Here is a 21,959-nt window from a genome sequence, read left to right as displayed (position 1 = left end):
CCCTGACTGCTGGAAATGGAGGATTGATGGGTGGGGGTAGGAGGAAGGGGTAAGCGGAAGCCCGCCCGAGCAACTGACAAGACCCACCGGTCCTTAGTGATTATCTGCTACGCCTCCCAATGAGACTCAATGCGGCCTTACACTGGGGGTCTCATGCGAGCACAGAAAACACTCATTTAGCTGGTTTCTCAGTAGCGGCACCACCTGAACCTGAGGAGGAGGCCAAGGAGTGGGAGAAAAACCGACTCCGTTGCTGCCTTCGGCAGGAATTTCCCAAAGGGGTGTCAACCCTGCGGGATTCTCGAACTAGAAAACCCCCAAAACCAGAGGAAGGCCGAGGCTGCGACGACGATCTGTGTCCTGTAAGGTGGTTTTACCAGGACAGACAAGGACTTGGCGGTCTGAGTGTTGACCTTAGTTTTGGTCAGCTCCAAGTCTGTTGTGGAATGAAAGAGCTCCTTGCCATCAAAGGGCAGGCCCAAAACCTTATCCTGCACCTCCTTAGAGAACTTGGTGGCGTGCAGCCAAGTCTGACAAGAGGCATCCACGCCAATCGTAAGACCCCGGGCGCCTTATGATTTGCAGGATTTGCTGGAGGCATGCGTTGCTGCATCCAGCAAATCCTGCGCCAGGACTCTAGCATCTGACAATCCTGCTTTGAAATCGTCTAGCTTTTCAGCAGGAATAAGCTCCTCAAATTTTGACAGACCTTTCCACATTTTCATTTTCGCCCCCGCTAACACCAGTTATGCATTGGCTTGACGTAGCTGCAGGGCTGAATTAGCGAAGGGAACTAGGGAACTACCTCCCTAGGAAGTCAAGAAGCATGTCCGCTTTGGCCAGAACCTGTGAAGTCGTCGTAGATGAGGATGCAGCAGGTCTGGACTGTAAAGTGGCCGCAGCCACTACCGTGGAGGAGGGGGACGGACACAATGCTAAAGCCACCTCTTCCGAAGAATGGATCCTGTAGCGCGCGTCAATTTTCTTGTTGACAAACAATCCAGAGTGTGCTTTCTCTCAGATTTTATGGACCTCGGCCAAAACGTCCTTCTGCAAGAACATGCCGGTACGCTCTGAAGGAGACAAGGTGAACGCCCCCGAAAGCACACCCTCCAGCAGAGCGGGATGCCTCGGGTACTGGAACATCCAACAGACACATGTCCAGCATCCGGTCGTGAAAGGCTCTGACAGAGCGTGGCTGGTCTTCGCTGTCCTGATCACCCTGTGCGTCGTCCGACAGGTCCGGATCAGGCTGAGTGCATCAGGCACCACAATAGATTTGTCCACTGGGTACAACGGAGGCAGGGTTGGAAGAGTCGGGGGAGGCCCAGCCGGTAAAGGCAGCGCTGGCGGAACCACAGGAACCGCTGCTGGGACCGTCGGGGCAGGTGGGCATATCTCCCTAAATAAGCCTCAAAAGTACCCCTTCATGTGGTCGGAAAGCATAAGTCTTTCAAACTTGCTGAAAAAGATGTCCTCTGCCGACGATTTAGGCGCGACTGGAGGAGGCCTCTCATGAGTGGAGTAATTCCAGGGACGCAAGGGAGAGGGTTGCCAATAGGGCCCTTCCGCACTAGTGTCCACATAAATCAATGCGCTAATGCCGCAGGGAGCGAGACATTGTGCGGTAGGGGCATCCAAGCATTCCAGTCATAAACTGGACGAAACGGATGTGCACAAGGAAACCGATGTTCACCTAAAAAACCACTCGCCACACCTAGGGCCGATGGCGTAGTTGTAAGGGAGGTATCCAAAATGGCCGCCGTGGTCTTGAAGGGAAAGGCCGCCATTTTGTCAGCACCCGAGGAGAACTGCGACATGTGTGGAAGTGAGGCAGGGGTCCCCACAGGTGGGTCAGGGGTCTTCATTTTAGCCTTAACACAAGGAACCTCGGCCGAGCCGGTACTGTGTGGCCTAGGATATATCTGTGGCATGCTATCAGCCAAACCAGTCTTCGAAGAAAGGACCTCAGCACTGCCGGTAATGGAGGGATTACGGTCCAAGACCTCACTCCGTGCCCCCTAAACAGATCTGGAGTCACCGCTAGCGCGGGAACGATGAGGAACACACCTCACCGACAAGACCTTAACAGGCCTCTCAGAACTGTTGGTCACCATAGCCTCTAAACGAGGGACCTCGGACCCGAGTCCGGTAAAAGCCTCTTCACGACGGGCCTCGAACTTCTGTTCGGTATCAACAGTCTCAACTGAGACCTCAGGGCGCACCCCGTTGTTTTTACAGGAAGCTCGAGTCAAGGAGACCTCAAAGCAAGCTCTGGTACCAGATGCCTCAGTAGAACTGGGCCCACAAATAGCCGCCACAGGAGGGGCCTCTGATTGTAATCCGGTGTCAATAGGCCCCTTACGGAGGCCCTCAGAGAAAACTCTGGCACACCTTTTACGCCTAGAAGGCACCTCCGGGCAAGCTCCGGTAACAGAGCTTTTGACGCTCCTCCCGGACGGGAAGACCCCAGGAAGGAGTCCCCCGGCCGGGGTGCTCTAAGAAGTAAAGAACACACCAGGCGTTTCTTCTCCTCGTCGATGAAAGTTTGAAAGTGTGCTGGGGGAGCACTAAACGACGTTTAAGCGCCCGGACCAAAAGGGAGTCGCAGTTAAAACACGAGTCCCACCGGTGGTCCGGACCCAAACACTCTAAACAAAGAGAATGCGGATCTGCCCTAGTGAAGCGTCGCTCACAAGAAGAACAATTTGTAAAGTCTAGCTGAAACGGCATAGACTGACTACCATGCAACTGCTAAGCCAGAGCAAGAGAGGAGGAAACTGGAAGGAAAAAAATCTTCTGAATATGCAAGTGCGTCCAGCCCCGAACGAACAGAGAAAAGGACTGATGGGCAATGCGCTGGGCGGAGCTAAGGAGGGCGGGGTTACGGCCACGTGCGGTACCCGCGTAAAAAGAGAGGAAGGACACATTTTTGAAAAATGTGATGCTTTTACAAAGTGCTCCGGTCCCGTTCTACAGGACGGAGGAATGTCTCATAAGTATGGAGGAAAGGGGACGGGACGTAGGAGTATTTGCTTTATTATTGCTGGTGCAGATGAGATCAAAAATTATTAAAACTTTGAAAAGTAATTTTAGAAATTGGATCAGGACCCACAGAGCCTGTTTATATCAACATGATGGAGAAGCCATGTTGACGGCTATGGGTTCCAAAAATATATCAGATCTGGTCCCTGCTAATCACTCCAAAAAGTTACCAGTTCAGATTACTGGGGTTCTAGAAACCCGGTGGGTCTCATATTAAACTGCCTTGTATGCTAAACCTGAGTCAGCGGAAACTAAAACATCTTATATCCCATCATGCGCTGAGCAAATACATATACAAGAGAAAGACGTCCTACATTAAATATTAAAATCTTGCAGTTCGAGGGCACCGGGTCCAGATGGCCTTAATCAGATGTTCAAGTAGCATCCGCAGTTATGGGCCTGTATTCTTTATAACATTTTTGTTCAGGTCATTTCGACCAATGCTATTCCAGATTCTTGGCGTAGATGTCATAGTGCCCATTTTTAAGAGAGGTGATCGGTCCTGTCCCTCCAACTACAGGCCGATCGCCCTCTTAGACGCCCCTGGAAAGATCTTTTCGCGTTTTCTTCTTAGAGACTTTAACAATTGGGTGTCGACCTACTCTAAACGTGATCCATGCTAGACTAGGTTCATTGCAGGTCTTGGTACTTCAGTCAACCTATTAACAATCACGTCCATTATTAAATACCATCAATCAATTAAGCAACTATTGTACTTTGTATTTGTGGATTTACGTGCCGCATTCGACTCCGTGTCTCGAGAACTCCTTTTAGAAAAACTGATTAGTGACAGTTGTCCTTCATATATTATTGCACTTATTAGCGCTTTACATACCAACACCAGCATACAAGTCAGATTAACCCTTGAAGGCATCCTATCAACATCTATTAAGACCTACAGGGGACTGAGGCAGGGATGTGTTCTTGCTTCAGCTTTAACTTTTCTTATAATCGGACATCAGCAAGGCTTTTAATAGAATAATAACGGATGGCCCAAAGCTAGCTTCTAAGACCATTCCAGCTCTGCTCTATGCTGATGACTTGGTGCTCATGTGCAAGACTCCTCAAGGTCTACAAAACCTACTAGATGCTCTCTCAGTTTAAGTCAAAGAGAATCTATTGACTATTAATTTGGAAAAAAACAAAATTATGATATATAATTCTAACAAGAGAAGCACTAATAAAAACTTAAAATGGGCTGTACAAGAGAAGCTCTTGGATCGTGTGCATCAATATACCTGTTTGGGTGTGATGATATCGGATGTTAAGAATGAAGCGCAGATGACAAATTGGAGTACTAAAATAGATTTGACTATCTCTCAAACAGTAATTATGCAGGCCAAAGATGGCAAATTCGCAACACCAGCCTTGACATATTTTAGCCAAAAAGTTACACCCATCATGTTATATGGTTCTGAAACGTTGGACATCTTATCAGAAACCCTATGGTGTAGATTTGAGGCTAGATACTGGAGACGTATTTTAGATCTTCCAAAATGCATTCCAATTGCTTAGATTAGGAACGAATTAGGATTGACATCCATGTATGCACAATATTTGTGGCAAGTGACAGCTATATTTAGGAAGTGCCTATTGGTAAGTGGATCGAATGGGTTAATAGGCTCTCTTTCCAAACATATTCTGTCATCTAAGGATAAATTTACTTGCAAATGGTACCGAGAAGCGATTAATGCATTAGCTCATGCAGATGCTTCCGTTAGAGACCTCATGCAGAACCCTTTGAGTACAAACCACTGTTCCAATGGGATTGGATCAGAACTAGGGAAAAAATGTTGTGTTAAGACTGGTAACTTTTTTCTTCACAAGAAATATAGTATAGCTGAGCGGTATTTGATTACATCTCTGTCACCCAGTTAGATCTGACTTCTTATGACCCAGATTTAACTTATGACCCACCAAAGAGGTGTTAGCCAAACACAATATAATTTCCCTGCAATGTCGTTGTTGTAAAGTTAAAACTCACCCGGAGACTCTTCGACATTTATTGGTGGAATGTAGAGCTTTGAATGAAAAACGTTTTCAACACTTGAACCCATCTGTAAGAGAATTCATAGAGATAACGCCTCTTAGACTGTGGCAGATGATTTTGTGTGGATGTCCACCCCACTGAGAATTGGAGCAATTAGATTTTTAAAAGACTTGAAGTTGAATGATGGGTAAATAAACTGATTGAATGATATGCCTATTACTTTCCGTCTTATGAGTCTTACTTTTATTGTAAAGTTGATGTATTTCAGCTAAGACAATAAAAAGAAAAAAAAATCTGCCTGCTTCTACTCTCCACTCTCTGAAAGTCGTCCAGAACAGGACTGCAAGACTTGTCCTTGGCCTCAAGCCCAGGGATCGTATCTCTCCAGGACTGACATCTCTACACTTGTTCCCAGTGGTTGCAAGGATTAAGTTCAAAACCCTCTACATTGTCTACAAGGCCTTCTGGGGGCTGGGGCCTCAATATCTCCAACTCTCTCTTCCTAAATATCTCCCTTCTCAAGCTCTTCGCTCATCTGCCTCCAACTCCCTCGGGGTTAGTCGCTTCTCCAAGCAGCGAGTTGGTGGTAGATCTCTTTCTTTGGCTGGGGCCTTCCTCTGAAACTTGAGGAGAACCCTCTCCGATTCCGGAAGCACCTCAAGACCTTCCTCTTTGCTTCTGCCATCTCTCCTCCTCTACCCTACCCTACTGAACCCCTGACTGAAACTTCATTGGTCACCTGGCTACCCTCTGATCTTGGGGCCAGGTCCGCTCTCCCACCAGCTGCACACATGCACTGCCTCCTGGGCAACCCCTGCACCTGGGGGCTGTTTCTGTATCCCTACAGAACCCCTAGCTCTTGACTGCACCCACTCCTGCACTTGCCACTAGCTGGCCACACTTACCGATTGTTATTTATTTTATTTATCCCACTGTTGAGCCTATGTTTTGCACTGCCCCCTCCCCCATACCCCCCTCACTGACACTTTCCCCTGTCCCCTGCACTTGCGTGATCTCAAGGTCACCTGGCCTAGTAAGAAAGCCGTCTTTGTCTTCCCTCTGTTCACCCTCCCTTGCCTTGTCGCGCCTTGAAACACTTGTGTATCGGAGCGTTATAAATGCCATATCATATCAGAAGACCAGGTGGCAGCACTGCAGATGTCTTGTAGCGCAACCCCTCTCTGGAGGGCTACACCTCTAGTCGAGTGGGCCCTTAGACCTTCGGGAACCTCATTCCCAGCCAGGTTGTAACATTCGGATATGCAAAGTATGATCCACTGAGACAACATTTGTTTGGTGAACGCTTGTCCCATTCTGTGGCCCGCACAGCCAAATAGTTGGTCGTCTACTCTTATTTTAGAAACACTATTGATGTAAAAGCTCAAGGCTCTTCTATGGTCCAGTATGTGTAATATCGCCTCCTGTTTAGATAGATGAGGAGGAGCGATGGCCAGCAAGTATATTTTTTGTCAGATGAATTTACAACACTATTTTTGCCAGAAAAGAGGGATGAACCCTCAAAACTACCCTGAAAGACAGTGAATGGTGGTTTTGAACACAAGGGCTGAAGCTCGCTCACTCTGCGAGCAGAAGTAATAGCTACCGTTTTTAAAGACAACATCCTAAGTGGACAAGAATGTAATGGTTCAAATGGAGAACGCATTAGGAAGCTTAAAACTAGGTTAAGATCCCAGACCGGAACAATAAATGGAACCGGTGTGAAGATGTTGGTCAAGGTGGGTGGTCATAATTTCGAAAAAAAAATGTCGACTGACAAAAATGTCGACAAAAAAATGTCGAAAAAAAAAGTCGACTTTTGTTTTTTTTAATTATATATTTATTTTAGGGGTTCGGGAGTTAAAAAAAAGGGAAAAATTAAAAAAAATATTAAAAAAGGGGGGTTGGGGGTGAACCCCCCCATTTAAAAAAAAAAATGCATTGAAAAAAAAAGTTGACTTTTTTTTCGACATTTTTTTTTCGATAGTTTGACTTTCGACATTTTTGTTGTCGAAATTATCACTGTAAACCGTTGGTCAACCCTTTCAGAAATTGGATGACTATGGGAACCATGAAGTTGGAACCTTGTTCCGGAGAGCACACTTGAAAATGGACAGCGCAGCCAGATAGCCCTTGGCAGTAGCAACCTGTAGCCCTTGATGGGTTAAATGTAGTAGAAAAGACAAAACTGTTGGTGTGTCACAAGTAAACTGATCAATTCCTTTATCTCTACACCAGATGTAAAATGTGTTCCAATGGCTGCGGTATAACGGTATAAAGATTTTTTTGCTGCCTTCTGGATGAAAGCAACACCTCCAAGACATTTTCCAGAAGGTCCCAATCTTTGTACCTCAACCTCTCAGAAACCATGCATGGGGTTGAGGGTCCTGATCTCTGTATGAAGAATGCAACCCCCTCTTGCGAGAGAAGGTCCTCTCTTTGTGGAAGATGAATTTGAAAGCAGATGGACATTTCCAGAAGTTCCTGGCCTACTCCGGAGCAATCGGGATCATGGATTTTCAAAACGTTCTTAGCCTCCTCAGAAAATGAGGAATGACGGAGATTGGCAGAAACGCGTACATGAGCAGAACTGTTCGCACATCCGGTTGACACTGGTCACAAACCGATCCACTTGTGGGGTTCCCCAAGGCTGTGGGGTTCCCCAAGGGTGAAGATCTCTTGAAGGACTTCCTGAGCCAACTCCCACTCGTGGGATACTGTGCTCTGCCTGCTCAACAGGGTCTCCTGCCATGTTTTCTTCTCCGGCCAGATGAGCTGCCGACAGATTCCTTCTTGCAGTGCCCAAAACCAGAGCTGCATTGCCTCTCTGCACAGGGGCAGTGGCTCCACAACTCCTCTGTTTTTGAGGCATCAGACAATAAGGAGAGTGCCAGCCTTGTTTTTTTGCCGCTATAAGTATCTGTTCGATTGCACCCTTCGACCAAGAGTGTCTGAAACTTCCTGTAGGAGGAGTGGGTCTGGTACAGTACGGTGGTCTCTTTAGAAAAGGGAGGAAGTAACCATGGGCGACTGTTTGTGGTGGCCAATGATCTGTTGTAATAATTTTCTGAAAGTGGTTTTGTGGCACCGGTTGGTGCAGAAGGCAAGGCAGCGGATACTGCTGCAGCTCCTCTGCCTGTACGTCCTTCACCGCCTCAAGGTTGCCTTCTCTGTCCCATCTGGTTAAATGGACATCTTTCTCTGCTAACTGAGGAATAGTAACGAAATGAACAATTTCTCCATCTCTGAGCAGAAGATGGAGCTGTTCGACCTTGTTGTGGCTGTCTAATGGCCCGACTCAGATTTCTGGATTGCACGTCAGAAGCTAGGCAAATCGTCTAAGCACTGTACTGGCAGCCATAGAACGGCTAATACAATCTGCAGTGTCTAGCCCCGACTGCAAAGATTGGCACATAGCATCTTTACCATCCTGAATAATATTCATAAAGCCTCGCTTTTCTCCACCCTCTGGGATGTGTTAAGATTCCATGGCCATCACCTCCCACAAAGTATAGGTGAACTTCGCTATAGCACAAGTTGCTTTCAGTGCCATACTCCCTGCAGAGAAAACTGTTTCCCATGACATCGAGCCCTTTATCCTCCCTGTCCGGAGGGACTGTGGGATAGGCTGCTCCCTTAGATGCAGCAGTAGCTGCTTGCACAACAATGCTTTGTGGAATCGGATGTTTCAAAATAAACTCTGATCTACTGATGAGGGTCTGTATTTTTTGTGTGAATTCCTTTCTGAACTGCAGGTATTGTATCAGGATTTTTCCAGTTCTCTAGAACTAAATTCTTCAATGCTGTAAGGGAGGGGAGGGGAGGGGAGGACTGGTTCCTTAGGTGGTCCCCTGTCCAAAATATCTGTAAGGTCATCTTGTTCATATTCAACGGCTCTATCATATCCAAGGCATTCAATAACCTTTGCCATTACTGATCTATAAGATGCATCAGCATGACCTGAACCTTAAGGAGTGCCAAAATCAACCTCTGCAGACGTATCTAGATCATTGGACATCCTGCAGGGTGTCCACAAGGTCTATCATTTTGGATTCCTGGGCCATCAGGTCTTCTGGAACACCAGGAGGGTCGTATTCCCTACCAAAACTATAAATAGGGCTTTCTTCCTCCATCTCTTCCTCATTAATAGAGGCCATGGACTTTAACAAGTCTCTTTTCCCAAGAGGTTTAAAAACCTTTGACCCTGACCGTTTCGGCGTTGCTACACTACAGTCTGACGCCTTCAACATCAAAGAATGGGATCCCATTGAGGCCATGAGAGGCGCACAAGATGCCTTCAAGGTCTTTGAATCATTCGACCTACTGTCCAGGTCCTCGGGCGCGCGTCAGTGGTTTTTACAGACACCAGCCTGTCGGCTTTTCGCATATTGGGGCCAGTAGTCTCTAGCAACTTCAACGAAAGGGCTGGCTTTGCCGCCTTCTCTGGTTGATCGAGTACCCCAGCTAATGAAGAATATCTGACATTCTATGGTAGGAGTGTATCACCCCCTCACGAGACCCCGACCTCACAAGCCAATCGACCAAATAGGGGTATAGGTGATGGCCCTCCAAGCAGAGGAGACCAGCCAATGCGTTCTTCAACTTCGTGAAGACACGAGGGGCTGAGGTCAGACCAACAGGCAGCACCATGTACTGGAAGTGGCATGACAATCGTGAACATTGTGATGCAGCTGGTAGATGGGTACAAACATGTACGCATCGTTGAGGTTTAGGGAACACGTCTAGTTCCCCGCACACAGGCTCTCATATGTGCGCGGGAGTAATCATCTTTAAGCATTCTAGCGTTAAAGACAGATTGAGAAACGACAGGTCCAGGACATCCCTCAGGCCAGCGTGGATGTGCAAAAAATCCTGGAGTAGAAACCAAAGCCCCTGCCTGATTGAGGAACCGGTTCTACCGCCTGCATCTCCAAGAGCGAAAGGATCTCCTGTAAATAGAGCCAGGGATCCGATCTGAGGAAGAGGAGGAGAGCATGGAAGAGAAATACTGAATAGGATGTAAGGGTTCTTGAAAAGACGCTTCCAGCTGTATTGGAAAAGAGCCAGTCGGCCCCCAACTGGACGTCACTGTTTCTTGGCATCGGAGGCACAAGAGAGGGAGCGGAACAATCAGAGTGAAGACCTCTGTTGCTTCCTCCTGTTGTCATTGGGCGAACTATCAGGGCTCCGCGTACCGCGGTCCCGGAACTGCTTGAAGCCGGTGATAGCGATGGGTTTGAATTCGGTTCTGCCCTGAGACTGAGGGAAGGACTTCAGCCCTGGCTTTGACGTGATGGCCAAGGATTTGGCGGTTTCAGTGGAGGTTTTCTTCGTTAACTCGTCATCGGTTGCCGAAAGAAAGAAGTCCACACCCTCGAAGGGAAGATCTTGGATTTGCTTTTAGCACGTCAGATGAACAGTGGCATGCATCCTGTTAGGAAGAATCCTGTGCAGTGCCCTTAGGGACCACTACACACAATTAAGACCACAAGTGGTAATACAAGTTCACCTTTGGTACAAGCCTGTACTACTATGTTAAAGTCGTAGCAGTAGCGGAGCAGCCAGGCTTATCTCAAGAGTATATGAGCAGTAGCAGAGATTACACAAAGGGACCACAATTACTGTGACTCAAGCAAACACTGACTCAAGGTTTCAGGTAAAAAATATAAGTACATTTATTTTTAAACCATCTGTAAAACACAACACTTCTATTAATTCAAAACCACATGTAAAATACATTACAAGCAACCAATTCCCTTGGCACAGAATAACTCAAGGCAAGTACCTTATGTTTTGGTGGACTGGTGTTGTAAAACAAAAGACATTACAGAGAACACATATGCGATCACTTTTTGACAGTTCGGTCATATTAAAGAAACTCGTATCCGCGGCAAGAAATGTTACTGGGGCAAAACACACTTAGCACCTGGGTTAACCAGAGAGAGTTGGGGGCAAAAATCACAGGCAATACTTTTGTCAAGGAAAACAGAATCAGAGAACACTTGTTGACAGAAATACAAATGTCAATAGGCCGGAGCCAGTGTCAAGTGGAACCGGGTTCCTGTTGTCGAGGATCACACAGTTCAAGATTCAACGTTGCCAGGAGTACTTGGATATTGTCAACAGAGGAGGCAAAAGATATAAGGAGGAGGGAAGACAAGGGCAAGCCTTGGAGAAGGAGAAAAGGGATTCACCCTAGTTCCTCAAAACAGAACACAGTACCTTATTCAAGGAAGAAGCTGTTGCCACAGCAGTTGTTCCTGTTAGTTTCCTGCAGACCCATGGTTCCTGGAGCTTCGGCAAGAAGGATGTCTGGAGAGGTCTGCACCACCCAGGGATGAAGCCAGCAGCAGCGACGGTGAATAAAAGGTGCACTCCTTAAAAATAGTAGTGGGTCTTCAGATGGCTATCCGGACCACTACAGCAGGGTGCAGCAATTTCGACCAAGAGGAGGATCATCTGACTGTGGAAGATGAGCTGGTTGACCCCACCAGGCTCAAGGGAAGACGACTCCGGACTGGATCTTCTCTGGTTGTCGAAGGGTAGATAGCTCAGGACTGCAGTAGGGCTTTACTGGGATAGGGTAGTTGCAGCAGCCGTCTTCTTCTCCGCTTCTCTTCGGTTCCTTGTAGTTCCAGTAGCGACTGACTTCCAGCCCAAGAGTCCTGCCTTTTATGCGAAAATCCCACATTCACACAGCCTGGCTGTCAATCACGCAGCAGGGGGGTTTGTCCAGCCCTTACAACCACCTCAGCCAATCATGGCAAAGTGTGGCTGTGTTTCCTAGGATACCCTGTGCAGGGGGTGACTACACCCCTCCCTCACATTCAGCCCATCTAGACACCCAGGCGCCCAGAGGAGGGGTTCTTGGCAGAAGCCCACCAAAAGATGAAGAAAGAAGGCAAACTGGGTTTGTCGCGCAATGTAAAACACAAGAAGGACTTTAACAAAAAGAAATGGCGAATAAACCTGACCGAAGCCAAAAGAAAGATATTTGGTCAAGCGGGTTTATGTTCAAGGCTAATATAATAACCTAAAACAAAGTCTAAATGTTAAAGGAGTCAAACAAAGATCAGAGAGGCACAGACAAGGGGTAGGATTTAACCCTTTTCAGTACTCCATGTAAGATGGGTTGTACTGGGTCTGTAGTAAAAAAAATTACTATGTAAAGTTAATGGCAACTTTACCTGGTAATGGGGACAGTAGTCGGCCGCAGAAAAAGGAGTCATTGGGAAGTCTTAGAGACAACCCAGTGTTACTGCACCAAAGGTGCTGTGTAACACATAACAAGTTGGGCTCCTGGAGTGGTGTGCTCCAGATTCCAAGATCACACAACGAGTAGAAATGCACATGACAAAACACAGGTAAGAGTGGGGAAAAGAGGCACACTTTTGCCAAGTGGAAAAAATAAACTCCAGAAATCCAGCAAAGCTGCTGGGGGACTCACTAGGTGAGGGGAAATAGCCATAGACTGAGAATTCTCCCTAACACATTCATGCAGTCCTTCATCTCGACACCCGGACACAGCTCTCTGCGGTCTGTGTTTATGTGGGAGACTGAAGACTCCATGAGGTCTTGCGCAACAGCCCGGGCATCAGCCAGACCAGCCTTGAAGGAGGCCTTGCCTCTCCAAAGTAAGGTTAGGCAGAAACTTCTGAGCTCCCACCACAGCTTCTGGTCAGCCACGGCTAAAAGGGCATCCATGTCGGCTTGCCGCAAATGCAGTCCTGAAATGGCATAACAGCGTTTGCCAAAAGACTGTCCTCCTTGGAAAGAGAACTGAAGGTGGCTTCCCATGGAGGAAGACGGAGACTGTTTAGAACATAGTGAGGCTGCAGCCACCACTGAAGAATGTGGCTGTGGGTGGGAGGCCACACGGATTGGCGCCCTGTCCGTCACCGTGAACCTTCTGTCCAACTTCTTGTTCATCTGGGTGTTGGCCCTGGGCTTCTCCCAGACCTTTCTTGCCACGTGCAGGACATCCTTCTTTAGAGGGATGCCAGACTGGATCATGGTGCGCTTGCCCAAAACCTCTGCTTGCACTCCCGCCTCCTTGGGGGGCTTCCTCAGGCAGAGGGACTCTTCCCTGCCCCCCCCCCCCCCCAAGAACTCTGCCAGGCTCTGAAGGCAGTCATGAAAGACCTTAACGGATGCAGAGGGTTCATAGACCTGGGTGTCATTTACAGACTGAGGGGAGTGTGGGCCCTGGGCCACAGGTGGCGGCAGGGCCCCCCCCACCATAGGCCCGGAGCCGAAGACGGATCCAACGGCTGTTGAGGGAAAGGCATTGCTGGTATAGGAGAAGGTGGTGGGGACTGAGCAACCAGTAGGTCCTGGACCAGGGAAGAGACCGGCGCAGGCAGCGCTGGAGGAACAGGCAGAGGACACAGACGAGGTACCATCTGCGGGCTCACCTCCATTACTTTATCTTTTAGGAGCCCAGTAATTTGAGGGGAACACATGAGGAGGAGGAAGCGCTTGAAGCAGCAGTCCTTGCTAGTCTCTGGATACCTAGGCACTGGGTCTCTGCTCCTGGTCAAAGCGCTGAGGCACCCCGAGCGGAGTAGCCATAAAGCTGCAATGGGTAGATGTATCCTGGAGGAGAACAGATGCCTGTACCATACAGTTTGCTTCCGCTTCCAGACAGAAGTGGACTGGAACCTTCTTGCAAGGCCCAATCAATGGGCAAGAGCACAGGTAGGCCATGAGTCGAATCCAAAATGGCAGCCGGCCTAGCAGGCTCTGCCACGCACCTATCAGCCAATTTGGGACTTTGTGCCACGCCCTGGGCGAGATAGCGCGAAGGTCCCGGCCTACGAGAGGGCTCAGACATGGGAGGATACAGCTTGGGTCTTGGACCCGAAGCAGAAGCGTGGATCTCAGATCATCCTGGTAGGCACTGAGCCCTCGACTGGATGGACGGAAGTCATAACGCCCTAACTCATGACCACAGAGCGAGCTCTCCGATAGGATGCACGCCCTCTACACCTGTGCTGGTAGTTGTGCTGGATTGTGCCGGGGACTGACTCTTGGAGGTGGCACCCAAGAATGCTTTACCCCTTTGGGGCGAAGAAGAGGACGAACTTGATCCCCATTCCAAGAACAGCTGGGTAGGGTACCTGAGCCCCTCGTCTTGGGAGCCGGTAGCCTTGATGGCCTCAGGTCTGCCAGAACCTGAATCCGAGGATTCCTTGCCTGTGGGAACCCCCGGGACGGGGTCGCCGCGATGAGGTGCCGTGCTGAACAGAGGGTCTACCTTGTCTGGACGAGATGTCCTGGATACAAAGTCCTTAAGGTGCGCCCGAGGAGAAGTGTGGAATATCTCCCTCCAATGCGAGAACCGATTATTCAATGCCTTGTGACCGAGAGCGCTGCAGACCGTGCACGCGTCCCAGCTGTGGTCGGGCCCAAGGCACTTGAGACAGAGTGCATGAGGGTTCAAGGCCAGGAATGAGTGGCACAAAGCACATCTCATGAATCCTCCTGCAGTCGACATGCTCCAGGGGATGTGAGGCACAGAAGGCAGGTTAAATAAGATTGAAAAACAAAGGGGAGCAAGCAGAAAGTTAAAAAAAACTCTGCACTGGCTGCCAGGTCCGATACCGTTTGTGCAGAAAAAGGGACTCAAGTGAGGCGCAGGGCTTCTGTAGGATGTTCCCACACCTGAGGCTGCGCCCCTGCGTACCGTACTAAATTTAAAGGGGAAGTTCAATTTTTCACTGCCAAAGGTTCGGGTCCGCCCCCATGTTGGGGGATATGCCCACAAGTATGGAGGAAAGGGGACGGGAAGTAGGAGTACAATAAGTTTTCAAATGATCTACTTTGAGATCAGCATTCTATAAAGAGTAGGCAACTGTTATACAGCCAATTAGCTATAGTTTATGGTGTCATGTTTGAACAGAGTAATAGTAGTACACCAGTGAACAACAGTGGGTGCCCAAGACCGTAGCCTCACAGTTGAGCACCAAATTGTTAAGATGGATTTATAGAATCTGGCCTGGTGGATTTTAGGAGGCCTCCCTAGTTATACTGAACAGGCCACTCTAAGGGGTTACCTTAAACACAATCAAGGTAGAAATGGAGAGCAGTCTAGGAATATTCTCAGGAGATGAGTGAGGTCAGGGATCCTCAATGAGTCCACAAAGTATGGCACACAATAGTTCAATTTCGACAGTTAGAATAAAAGATTTTTCTTATGGGCCTTGTGAACGCACCAAAAAATGAATATAACCGGTAGTATTATCTCACAAGTCTCCATGATACAAATATAAAAACATTCACTATAGGTTCATAAATGCATTAAATGTTGCGTATCTGCAAGTAAATGCACTGTGACCAAGGGGCTCAATCTTTGGCCATTGGTTCTGATTAGTGATGCCACCGAGGTGCGGGTTCAACGATTCTTTCGGTCGGGTGTAACTGCAAAATGCTACTTCTGGCGGTGAATAAATGCAAGAAACACTGATACAGACCTCCTCAGGACACACCACAGGTTGGAGAAGAACAGTCCAGCAATGGTCTCCACACACGGGGGAAAATGCTCCAGGGGAGAAGGAGACCTCTGGAACGAACTGGCGATCGCTGAAGTTCCGGGCTTGAACAGCGATGATTCTGATGAGGTAGCCCACAAGATAGCTGGTCAGTCCACTGGGCAAGGCCAAAGACACTTCCAAAAGGGTCAGAAGGGTGTGATCTTCGGGAAAGCATTGAGACTGGTTGTCCTAGTTCAAGGGCTGAAGCACCGTTAAGGTTCATCAGATCAGGTAGTCACACAAGGCTGCACTGGACCCGACGCAGAAAGGGATGCCGTGCCACTTCAGGAGTTGTCTTTATGATCTTCAGCAGGCTGTATTTCTTCGCTCCAACGAAGATCGCAAGAAATGCTTGTAGAAGTCTAAGCCCACAATGGAAAGGATCTGCACCATTCAACCAGCAATTAGTTGTTCAATCAGGGACAGATCCAGGTTTCACATTTGCCCAATGCAGAGACTTTCTGTTAGCACAGATGTGGAGTGGCACTAGACAGTCCCATCTCCTTCCTGGGCCACAAACACGCACAAAGACATAATTTGTCCGGGCAAGTGCATGACCTTCTAAGGGATTTCTTGACCTGGCAAAGCAGGAAGAAGGCCGAACAATATGGCCAAATAAGCTAAAATCTTGTGGTGCAGCCATTTTAGGGCACTAGCCACGTTTCGTAGCCATTCACTGTAAACGCAAATGTGCACACTAAAAATAATGCAAACATTGTACATATGCATCTGCTGCCACCAGCTTGTCTTTAGGCACATAAAAGTAGCCAAAAATCAGGGCATGCAAATCTACTAGCCCACTACCATAGGCGAGTACCATTTGCAAAATACTCGAATTACAAGGCCTGCAAAAATCCCAGGTGTAAAACACTAGGGTGATACAAAGGTATCTGTAGTAGTTGCTCGTGCTTTCGCGAGCAGCTGTCTTAGGTTCTAAAAGAGAATGTTGGGGTGTGGAGGTTCGGGGGGTGGCAGTTGGGTGAGAGGAAGGAGCGGTGAACAGATGATGTACGGGTTCGGGTTTGATAGATAAATAAATACTTAATAACTTACCTGTGGAGGTCTCGTTATTACAGTATCCCCATTGAAATACACTGTAAGGTTAAAAAGTACAAGAATTCAAAAGGGAAACAGTTTCACAGTACTGATAGTCTGGAGGACTGATCAGTTTCCCCATAACAATGAACAAAAAAGTGAAGCTGGAAGCAAAATGAAAAAGGGTGGGGGGGACCATATAAACTATGGAGGGAAAGTTTGAAAAATAGAAATCTTTCCTAACAATGAGCACAACTTTTCTCCTGCTTGAAACTTAGACCCATATGCCTGGGTGTTTGAGTCGTCATTATACAAGTCAAAGAACACTGAAAATGCCCTTTTTGCATGTTGTCTGCTATGAAGCCTTCTCTGCCTACACCCGTAGACTGTGGAACCTCCTCCCTCCCCACACTCCTACAATTCAGAAAAGAACTCCAGACTCATCTCTTCCTCTTCAAGGAATCTCTCTTCCTCACCACCTAGGCCATCATATCGGCACCCGGCCCTCTCTGCCACCTGGAACAGCTGTACCCCTCTCTATGCCCCTCGGTATCATACCCCTGATGTATATTACCTCTGAAAAGCACTCTGTTATGAGTCTGTACTGTTGTCCACCTCTGCAAAGCGCTCTGTTATGCATCTGTATTGTTGTATACGTTTGTAAAGCATTTATTTGCTTCTCGAAGCTAGGTCCACGCTCAATAAATATCATAATAACAGATGACTGTAGCTTCGATAATCAAATGTGCGGACAATTGGATTCTAAATTCCATCGAATTGTTGAATGGGTTCAAAGCGGAAGTTATCCCAAGGAGCAACAAAGAACAGCATCTACCTATGCAACATTAGCCATGAACTAGGATTTCTGCATGGTGCAGATTTTGATCTACTCACCAGTCTTTCACAAAGGACTGAAAGTGCATGGAGAAGCCCATGTTACAGGGGAGCAGAGGAGGTTCCTCCTGAAGGACTTTGGTAAGAACCTCAAAGTCAGTCTTACAATTTATGTATGGAAACTGACCCGTTGCTAACTCCACCTGGAAAGAGAACGAAAATAGCCTTTTAAGAGAGTGGCCCCAAAACATACCCCCTGCTAAAAAAAATGACAAAGTGCTCCTTTTTTACAGCTAAACAGCTCTATATGTAAAAAGAGAGTTCAAAAAGTACATGTTTTTAAAACTAGTCAACACTTGGGAGAAAAGGAGTCAAAAGAGAGACCGCTAGGAAGAGGGTCGGGGGGGGGGAGAAGGAGAGGTGAGAAACAAACCATGACTGTTAAAATAAATATTTTAAAGTTACTTACCAGGGTGACAACTTTGCATAGTCCCATTTTCACCATGATAGTGTAATATCTAGCCCTTAGGGAAGGGACTGGAACAGCAATACCAACAATATAGATACAAAGTTACCGTGCAAACCCCATGCTCCTCCATGCTCTGCCCTCCCAAGAATAGTAATATGACCACTGTCTTACGTTTATTTGTTTATTTATTTGGTAATGCGCACCAATCCCTCAGGTGCACGGGCGCAACAGAAACAAGAAATCATAAAACTTAGTTACAGTAGAAGGCAGCAATCCATAGAGCAGGTAATTGCGCAAGAGGGAAAATACAACATAATAGGTACATCACATGCATAGCAATGGTCTTGGTGAAACGAGGGGGCGTAAGCATGGGTAACAGTAAGTGCGTACGTACATATATATATACATATATAAATGCCACTTACATATCTATGTCATCATGTGCTCAGGGTTAATACAGTGAGACCGAGCAGACAACCATGTGTGCCCGGATGACCAGATTACTGTGCGATTAGGCCAAACAAGGGGTCAAGTTGTAGCTCGCAAAGGTAGGGGAATAAGTCGTCAGTTAGGAGTCATTGGTGTGAAGCCACTTGAGTATCTTATGTCTAAATGTGGGGTAGGGTTGTGCTAGTCTCGGGTCAAATGGTAAATTGTTCCAGCATTGAGCAGCTTTAACTGGGAAGCTTGCTCCTCCCGCTGTTGATCGTTTGAATCTAGGAACCTCTAACATAGAAGAGTTGGCAGATCTCATGGGGCGGGTAGTTGTTCTTCTGGTAATTTTATCCATTAGGTACGGGGGTGCTAGATTATTCAGGCATTTGGAAGTGAGGGATGCTGTTTTAAGAATGATTCTATCCGATATATTTAAGCCAGTTCACCTCTTTCCTGAACTGGGTGATGTGCGCTCTGTGAGGGATGTTCAAGGCTGCTCTCAGGGTGTTGTTCTGCAGTCTTTGAATTTTGTCTTTAATATATTTTCAGGTAGAGGCAAGGGAGTGGATTTGGTTTTTGAGAGTGAGGAGTCCAGGTAGAATACTAGGTTTATGACAACTGACATCACCTTGATAGGGTTGTTATCAATATTAAAGGTTTTGTAGTTTGAGCTAAGTTTCTGGATATTAGCTTCAGACCCTAAGATTAGTAACTCTGTTTTTTCATCATTCAGACAGAGGCCATGGGATGCCATCCATGCCTGAATGAGGGTGTATATCTTGTTCACCAAGGCTGAGTCTGCCTCAAAGTTGCCCGAAAGGGGTATTCGGATCTGGGTGTCTGCATAGTTAGTGTAGGTGACGCCCAGTCTATCCAACTTGTCAAATAAAGGCTTGGTGAAGATATTATACATAGTGGGGGAGACGCATGATCCTTGTGGGACCCTGCATGTTATTTTGATGGGGTTGGCCGAGGCTGAGGTGGAGAAGACTCATGGTTCGGTTAGATAAGAAGGATTGGATCCAGGCTATAGCATCTTTAAAGAAGTTGGTGGCAGATTCGAGGTGATTGCATAACACTGCATGATCCACCAAGTCAAACGCCGCCGACAAGTCTAGTAGGAGTAGCAAAGCCATTTTTCCATTGTCCCTTAGTTCTTCGATTTGTGTCTTAAGATCTAGTAGCAATGTTTACGTACCTTTACTTTATGGGTCCAGCACACACCACCCTATGTGGAGCGCTGGGGGGTTACTTAGTAACTGGAGCCAGTGGTTTCTTTTTTTCTACCTAGTGACATGTATCTACAGGCTGATACATCAGCTACAGTGCCTGGCCCAAGGGTGACCATTTTCTCAAATTGGCCCCCTTCCCCGACCCCCTCCCCAGTCTTGTTTTTTCCCCCCATTTCTTGTTAGTTTCTTGTAGGCTTTTACTCTGTTTGCATCTGGTTTGAGTACCCTGTGTTTATATTGCGATAGAAATAAAATATCAATCAATATTGCTTTTGGCAGGCTTCCGCCCTGAAGCCAGTGCAGGATACAGGGTGTCTGGAAAGGCAGGAAGTGAGGGAGGGCCCACAGGACTTCCCTGTCGCTTGTCTCTAGGTATGCCCGAGTGAAACAAGTTCCAAATGGCCTGGAGGACAGACACCCTACTGTGTGATTGACAGTCTAGGGCTGTGAATGAATGGGAACTTGCATTAAAAAATGTGGTTTGTGGAACTAGAAGCAGAGTCGACCACTGGAGGACAACATCCGAAGCAGAAGAGAAGACACCAGCAGCACCACCCTGGACTGCGTAGTGCCCGGAGAAGCCCTGTAGCTGTGCTGACCCTGTTATCGAATCGACAGGGAAAACACTTAAAAGGACGACTTTCTCCCTTAGTCTGGTGGGACCAACTAGCCTCGAAACAAACTTTTTCGGTGAAACCTCGGACTTGCTGCAACTTTCCAAGGCTGCAGAAGCCCAATACCCAGGGTACCTCGACCACTGGTGAGCTTATTGTCTTCTGAAGCCTGAATCCGACCAGATCTTCGTGGGCATCCAGAGGACCCTATAGAAGCAAGAAAACTGCGTCCAGAGTCCAGGACCGAGGGATTCAAGGAAATCCTAACCAGAGCTTTTCGTTCTTCGTTGGCGCTGAGAAAAAGGCCCCAAATCCACAGACCCTGAATCGATGGAAATCCATTGCTGCTGAGACGCTCTCTCGAGCTGCCGCAGGAGCCCACCAGTGGTCCTCCCTTTCGTCACCACGACCAAGGACCAGTAACAAGGGTCTATTGCATTGTGAAGGCAACCAGCGGGAACACTCTTCATTTTCAAGGTACTGTGGGGCTTGGGGTATTTTATCCTGTTGCCATTTTGGGTGCTTCTGATCTTTGGGTTTGCAATTTAACCTTACACTAAGTTCACCTCAACTTACCTGCATTGGCCTTAATGCATGTGCTTTCGAAATGGGACTCCTCTTGAGTTGCTGTGATTTCTCTTTTGAACACTGACTATTTAAGAACATTTTCCTAAGAAGAACATCAGAACTTTGAATTTGTCCATTGACTTTGGCTGTCCTGGCTCCCTAAAAGCCTCCCACTAAACCTATTGGCTTTGGCAGTGCTTGTTCCCTCACAGGTCTTAAATGTTGAACACTTTAATGCTGGGATAATAGACTGCCTGCATACCTCTGGGAGAATCTAATTCTTCTTATAACCTATCAGTCTGTTCTGATCTAACCCTAGCCTTTCCTTACTTGAAAACTCAATATCACAAAAGTGATACCATATAAATGCTAAACTGACACCAAATGACGTCACCTCCGGGTGCTGGAACATGTGTAGCATATGAACGAATTACTCACCTGCTTTATTTCTCACTTTTCTAATTGAACCCTAACTTGGAATTAATGTTACAGCTAATTACTGCTTTTTAACGAATGCTTTAAATATCTTTGTTTATAAAGACATATATTTGTTATATAACTTTAAGTGTGCAAGTGTTTATTTGGATACTTCTATTTACTGGTTTAATTGCACAGATTTAATTACCCCTCTTAATATGAGCCTAGCTGCTCAGTCACACTACCAACTTGTGTAGTACAGATCTATATTGAAAGGTGGGTTACCTAATACCAAGATGTAAGTGTTCTGTAGTCCCACACCAGTTGGACTGCACTAATTCTTACCTAAGTGAGACACCTTCAGGTTTCTCACATATCCTTCCCCTATGCGAGGTGGACTTTGTCCAGGTACTTAATTTTTAAGGCCTGGGAATGAACAGTGACGAGATATAGCGAGAGACTCTCGCATAATCCTCCGATCTCTTTTTGACGGTAGAGGTGTGGTTGTATTGTCAGTCTCTCGAAAATATGCCATTAACTCCTGCCTAGGGATTACTGTTACGCTCACCTGGTCCCACAGGGGCGATCTGAACTGGACAGCTGCGGTCTCCGCCAATGTGACACGTAGTGCCGAGATGACGGACTGGACTGGCCCACCTACCTTCGTTTGCTTGGCCCATAGGAATATTCTTCTGCAAATGGAGAAAGGGAATTAACCACCCGTGGAGTTGAGCGTTAACCCCCCCCCACTCCCACTGATCACCTTGTATGTCCCCTCTTATAGTCTCACCT

General features: G+C 47.3%; 1 protein-coding gene across 2 annotated transcripts in view; it reads right to left on the bottom strand.

Annotated features, from left to right (window-relative positions):
• The window catches only part of MAP2K7 (mitogen-activated protein kinase kinase 7), an 849,076-nt gene that overhangs the window by 141,386 nt on the left and 685,731 nt on the right, over nucleotides 1-21,959 (bottom strand). For both annotated transcript variants that reach the window (XM_069603992.1, XM_069603993.1), the window contains one exon: nucleotides 17,494-17,636. In XM_069603992.1, the coding sequence (XP_069460093.1) occupies nucleotides 17,494-17,636 (143 nt within the window). The remainder of the gene's footprint in view (nucleotides 1-17,493; nucleotides 17,637-21,959) is intronic.

This window comes from Ambystoma mexicanum, chromosome 3q (assembly GCF_040938575.1).
Source record: "Ambystoma mexicanum isolate Mex_15411 chromosome 3q, UKY_AmexF1_1, whole genome shotgun sequence".
In the NCBI taxonomy this organism is placed as follows: Eukaryota; Metazoa; Chordata; class Amphibia; order Caudata; family Ambystomatidae; genus Ambystoma; species Ambystoma mexicanum.
Note: the sequence above shows the minus strand (reverse complement) of the source record. Positions and strands in the feature narration are given on the sequence as shown.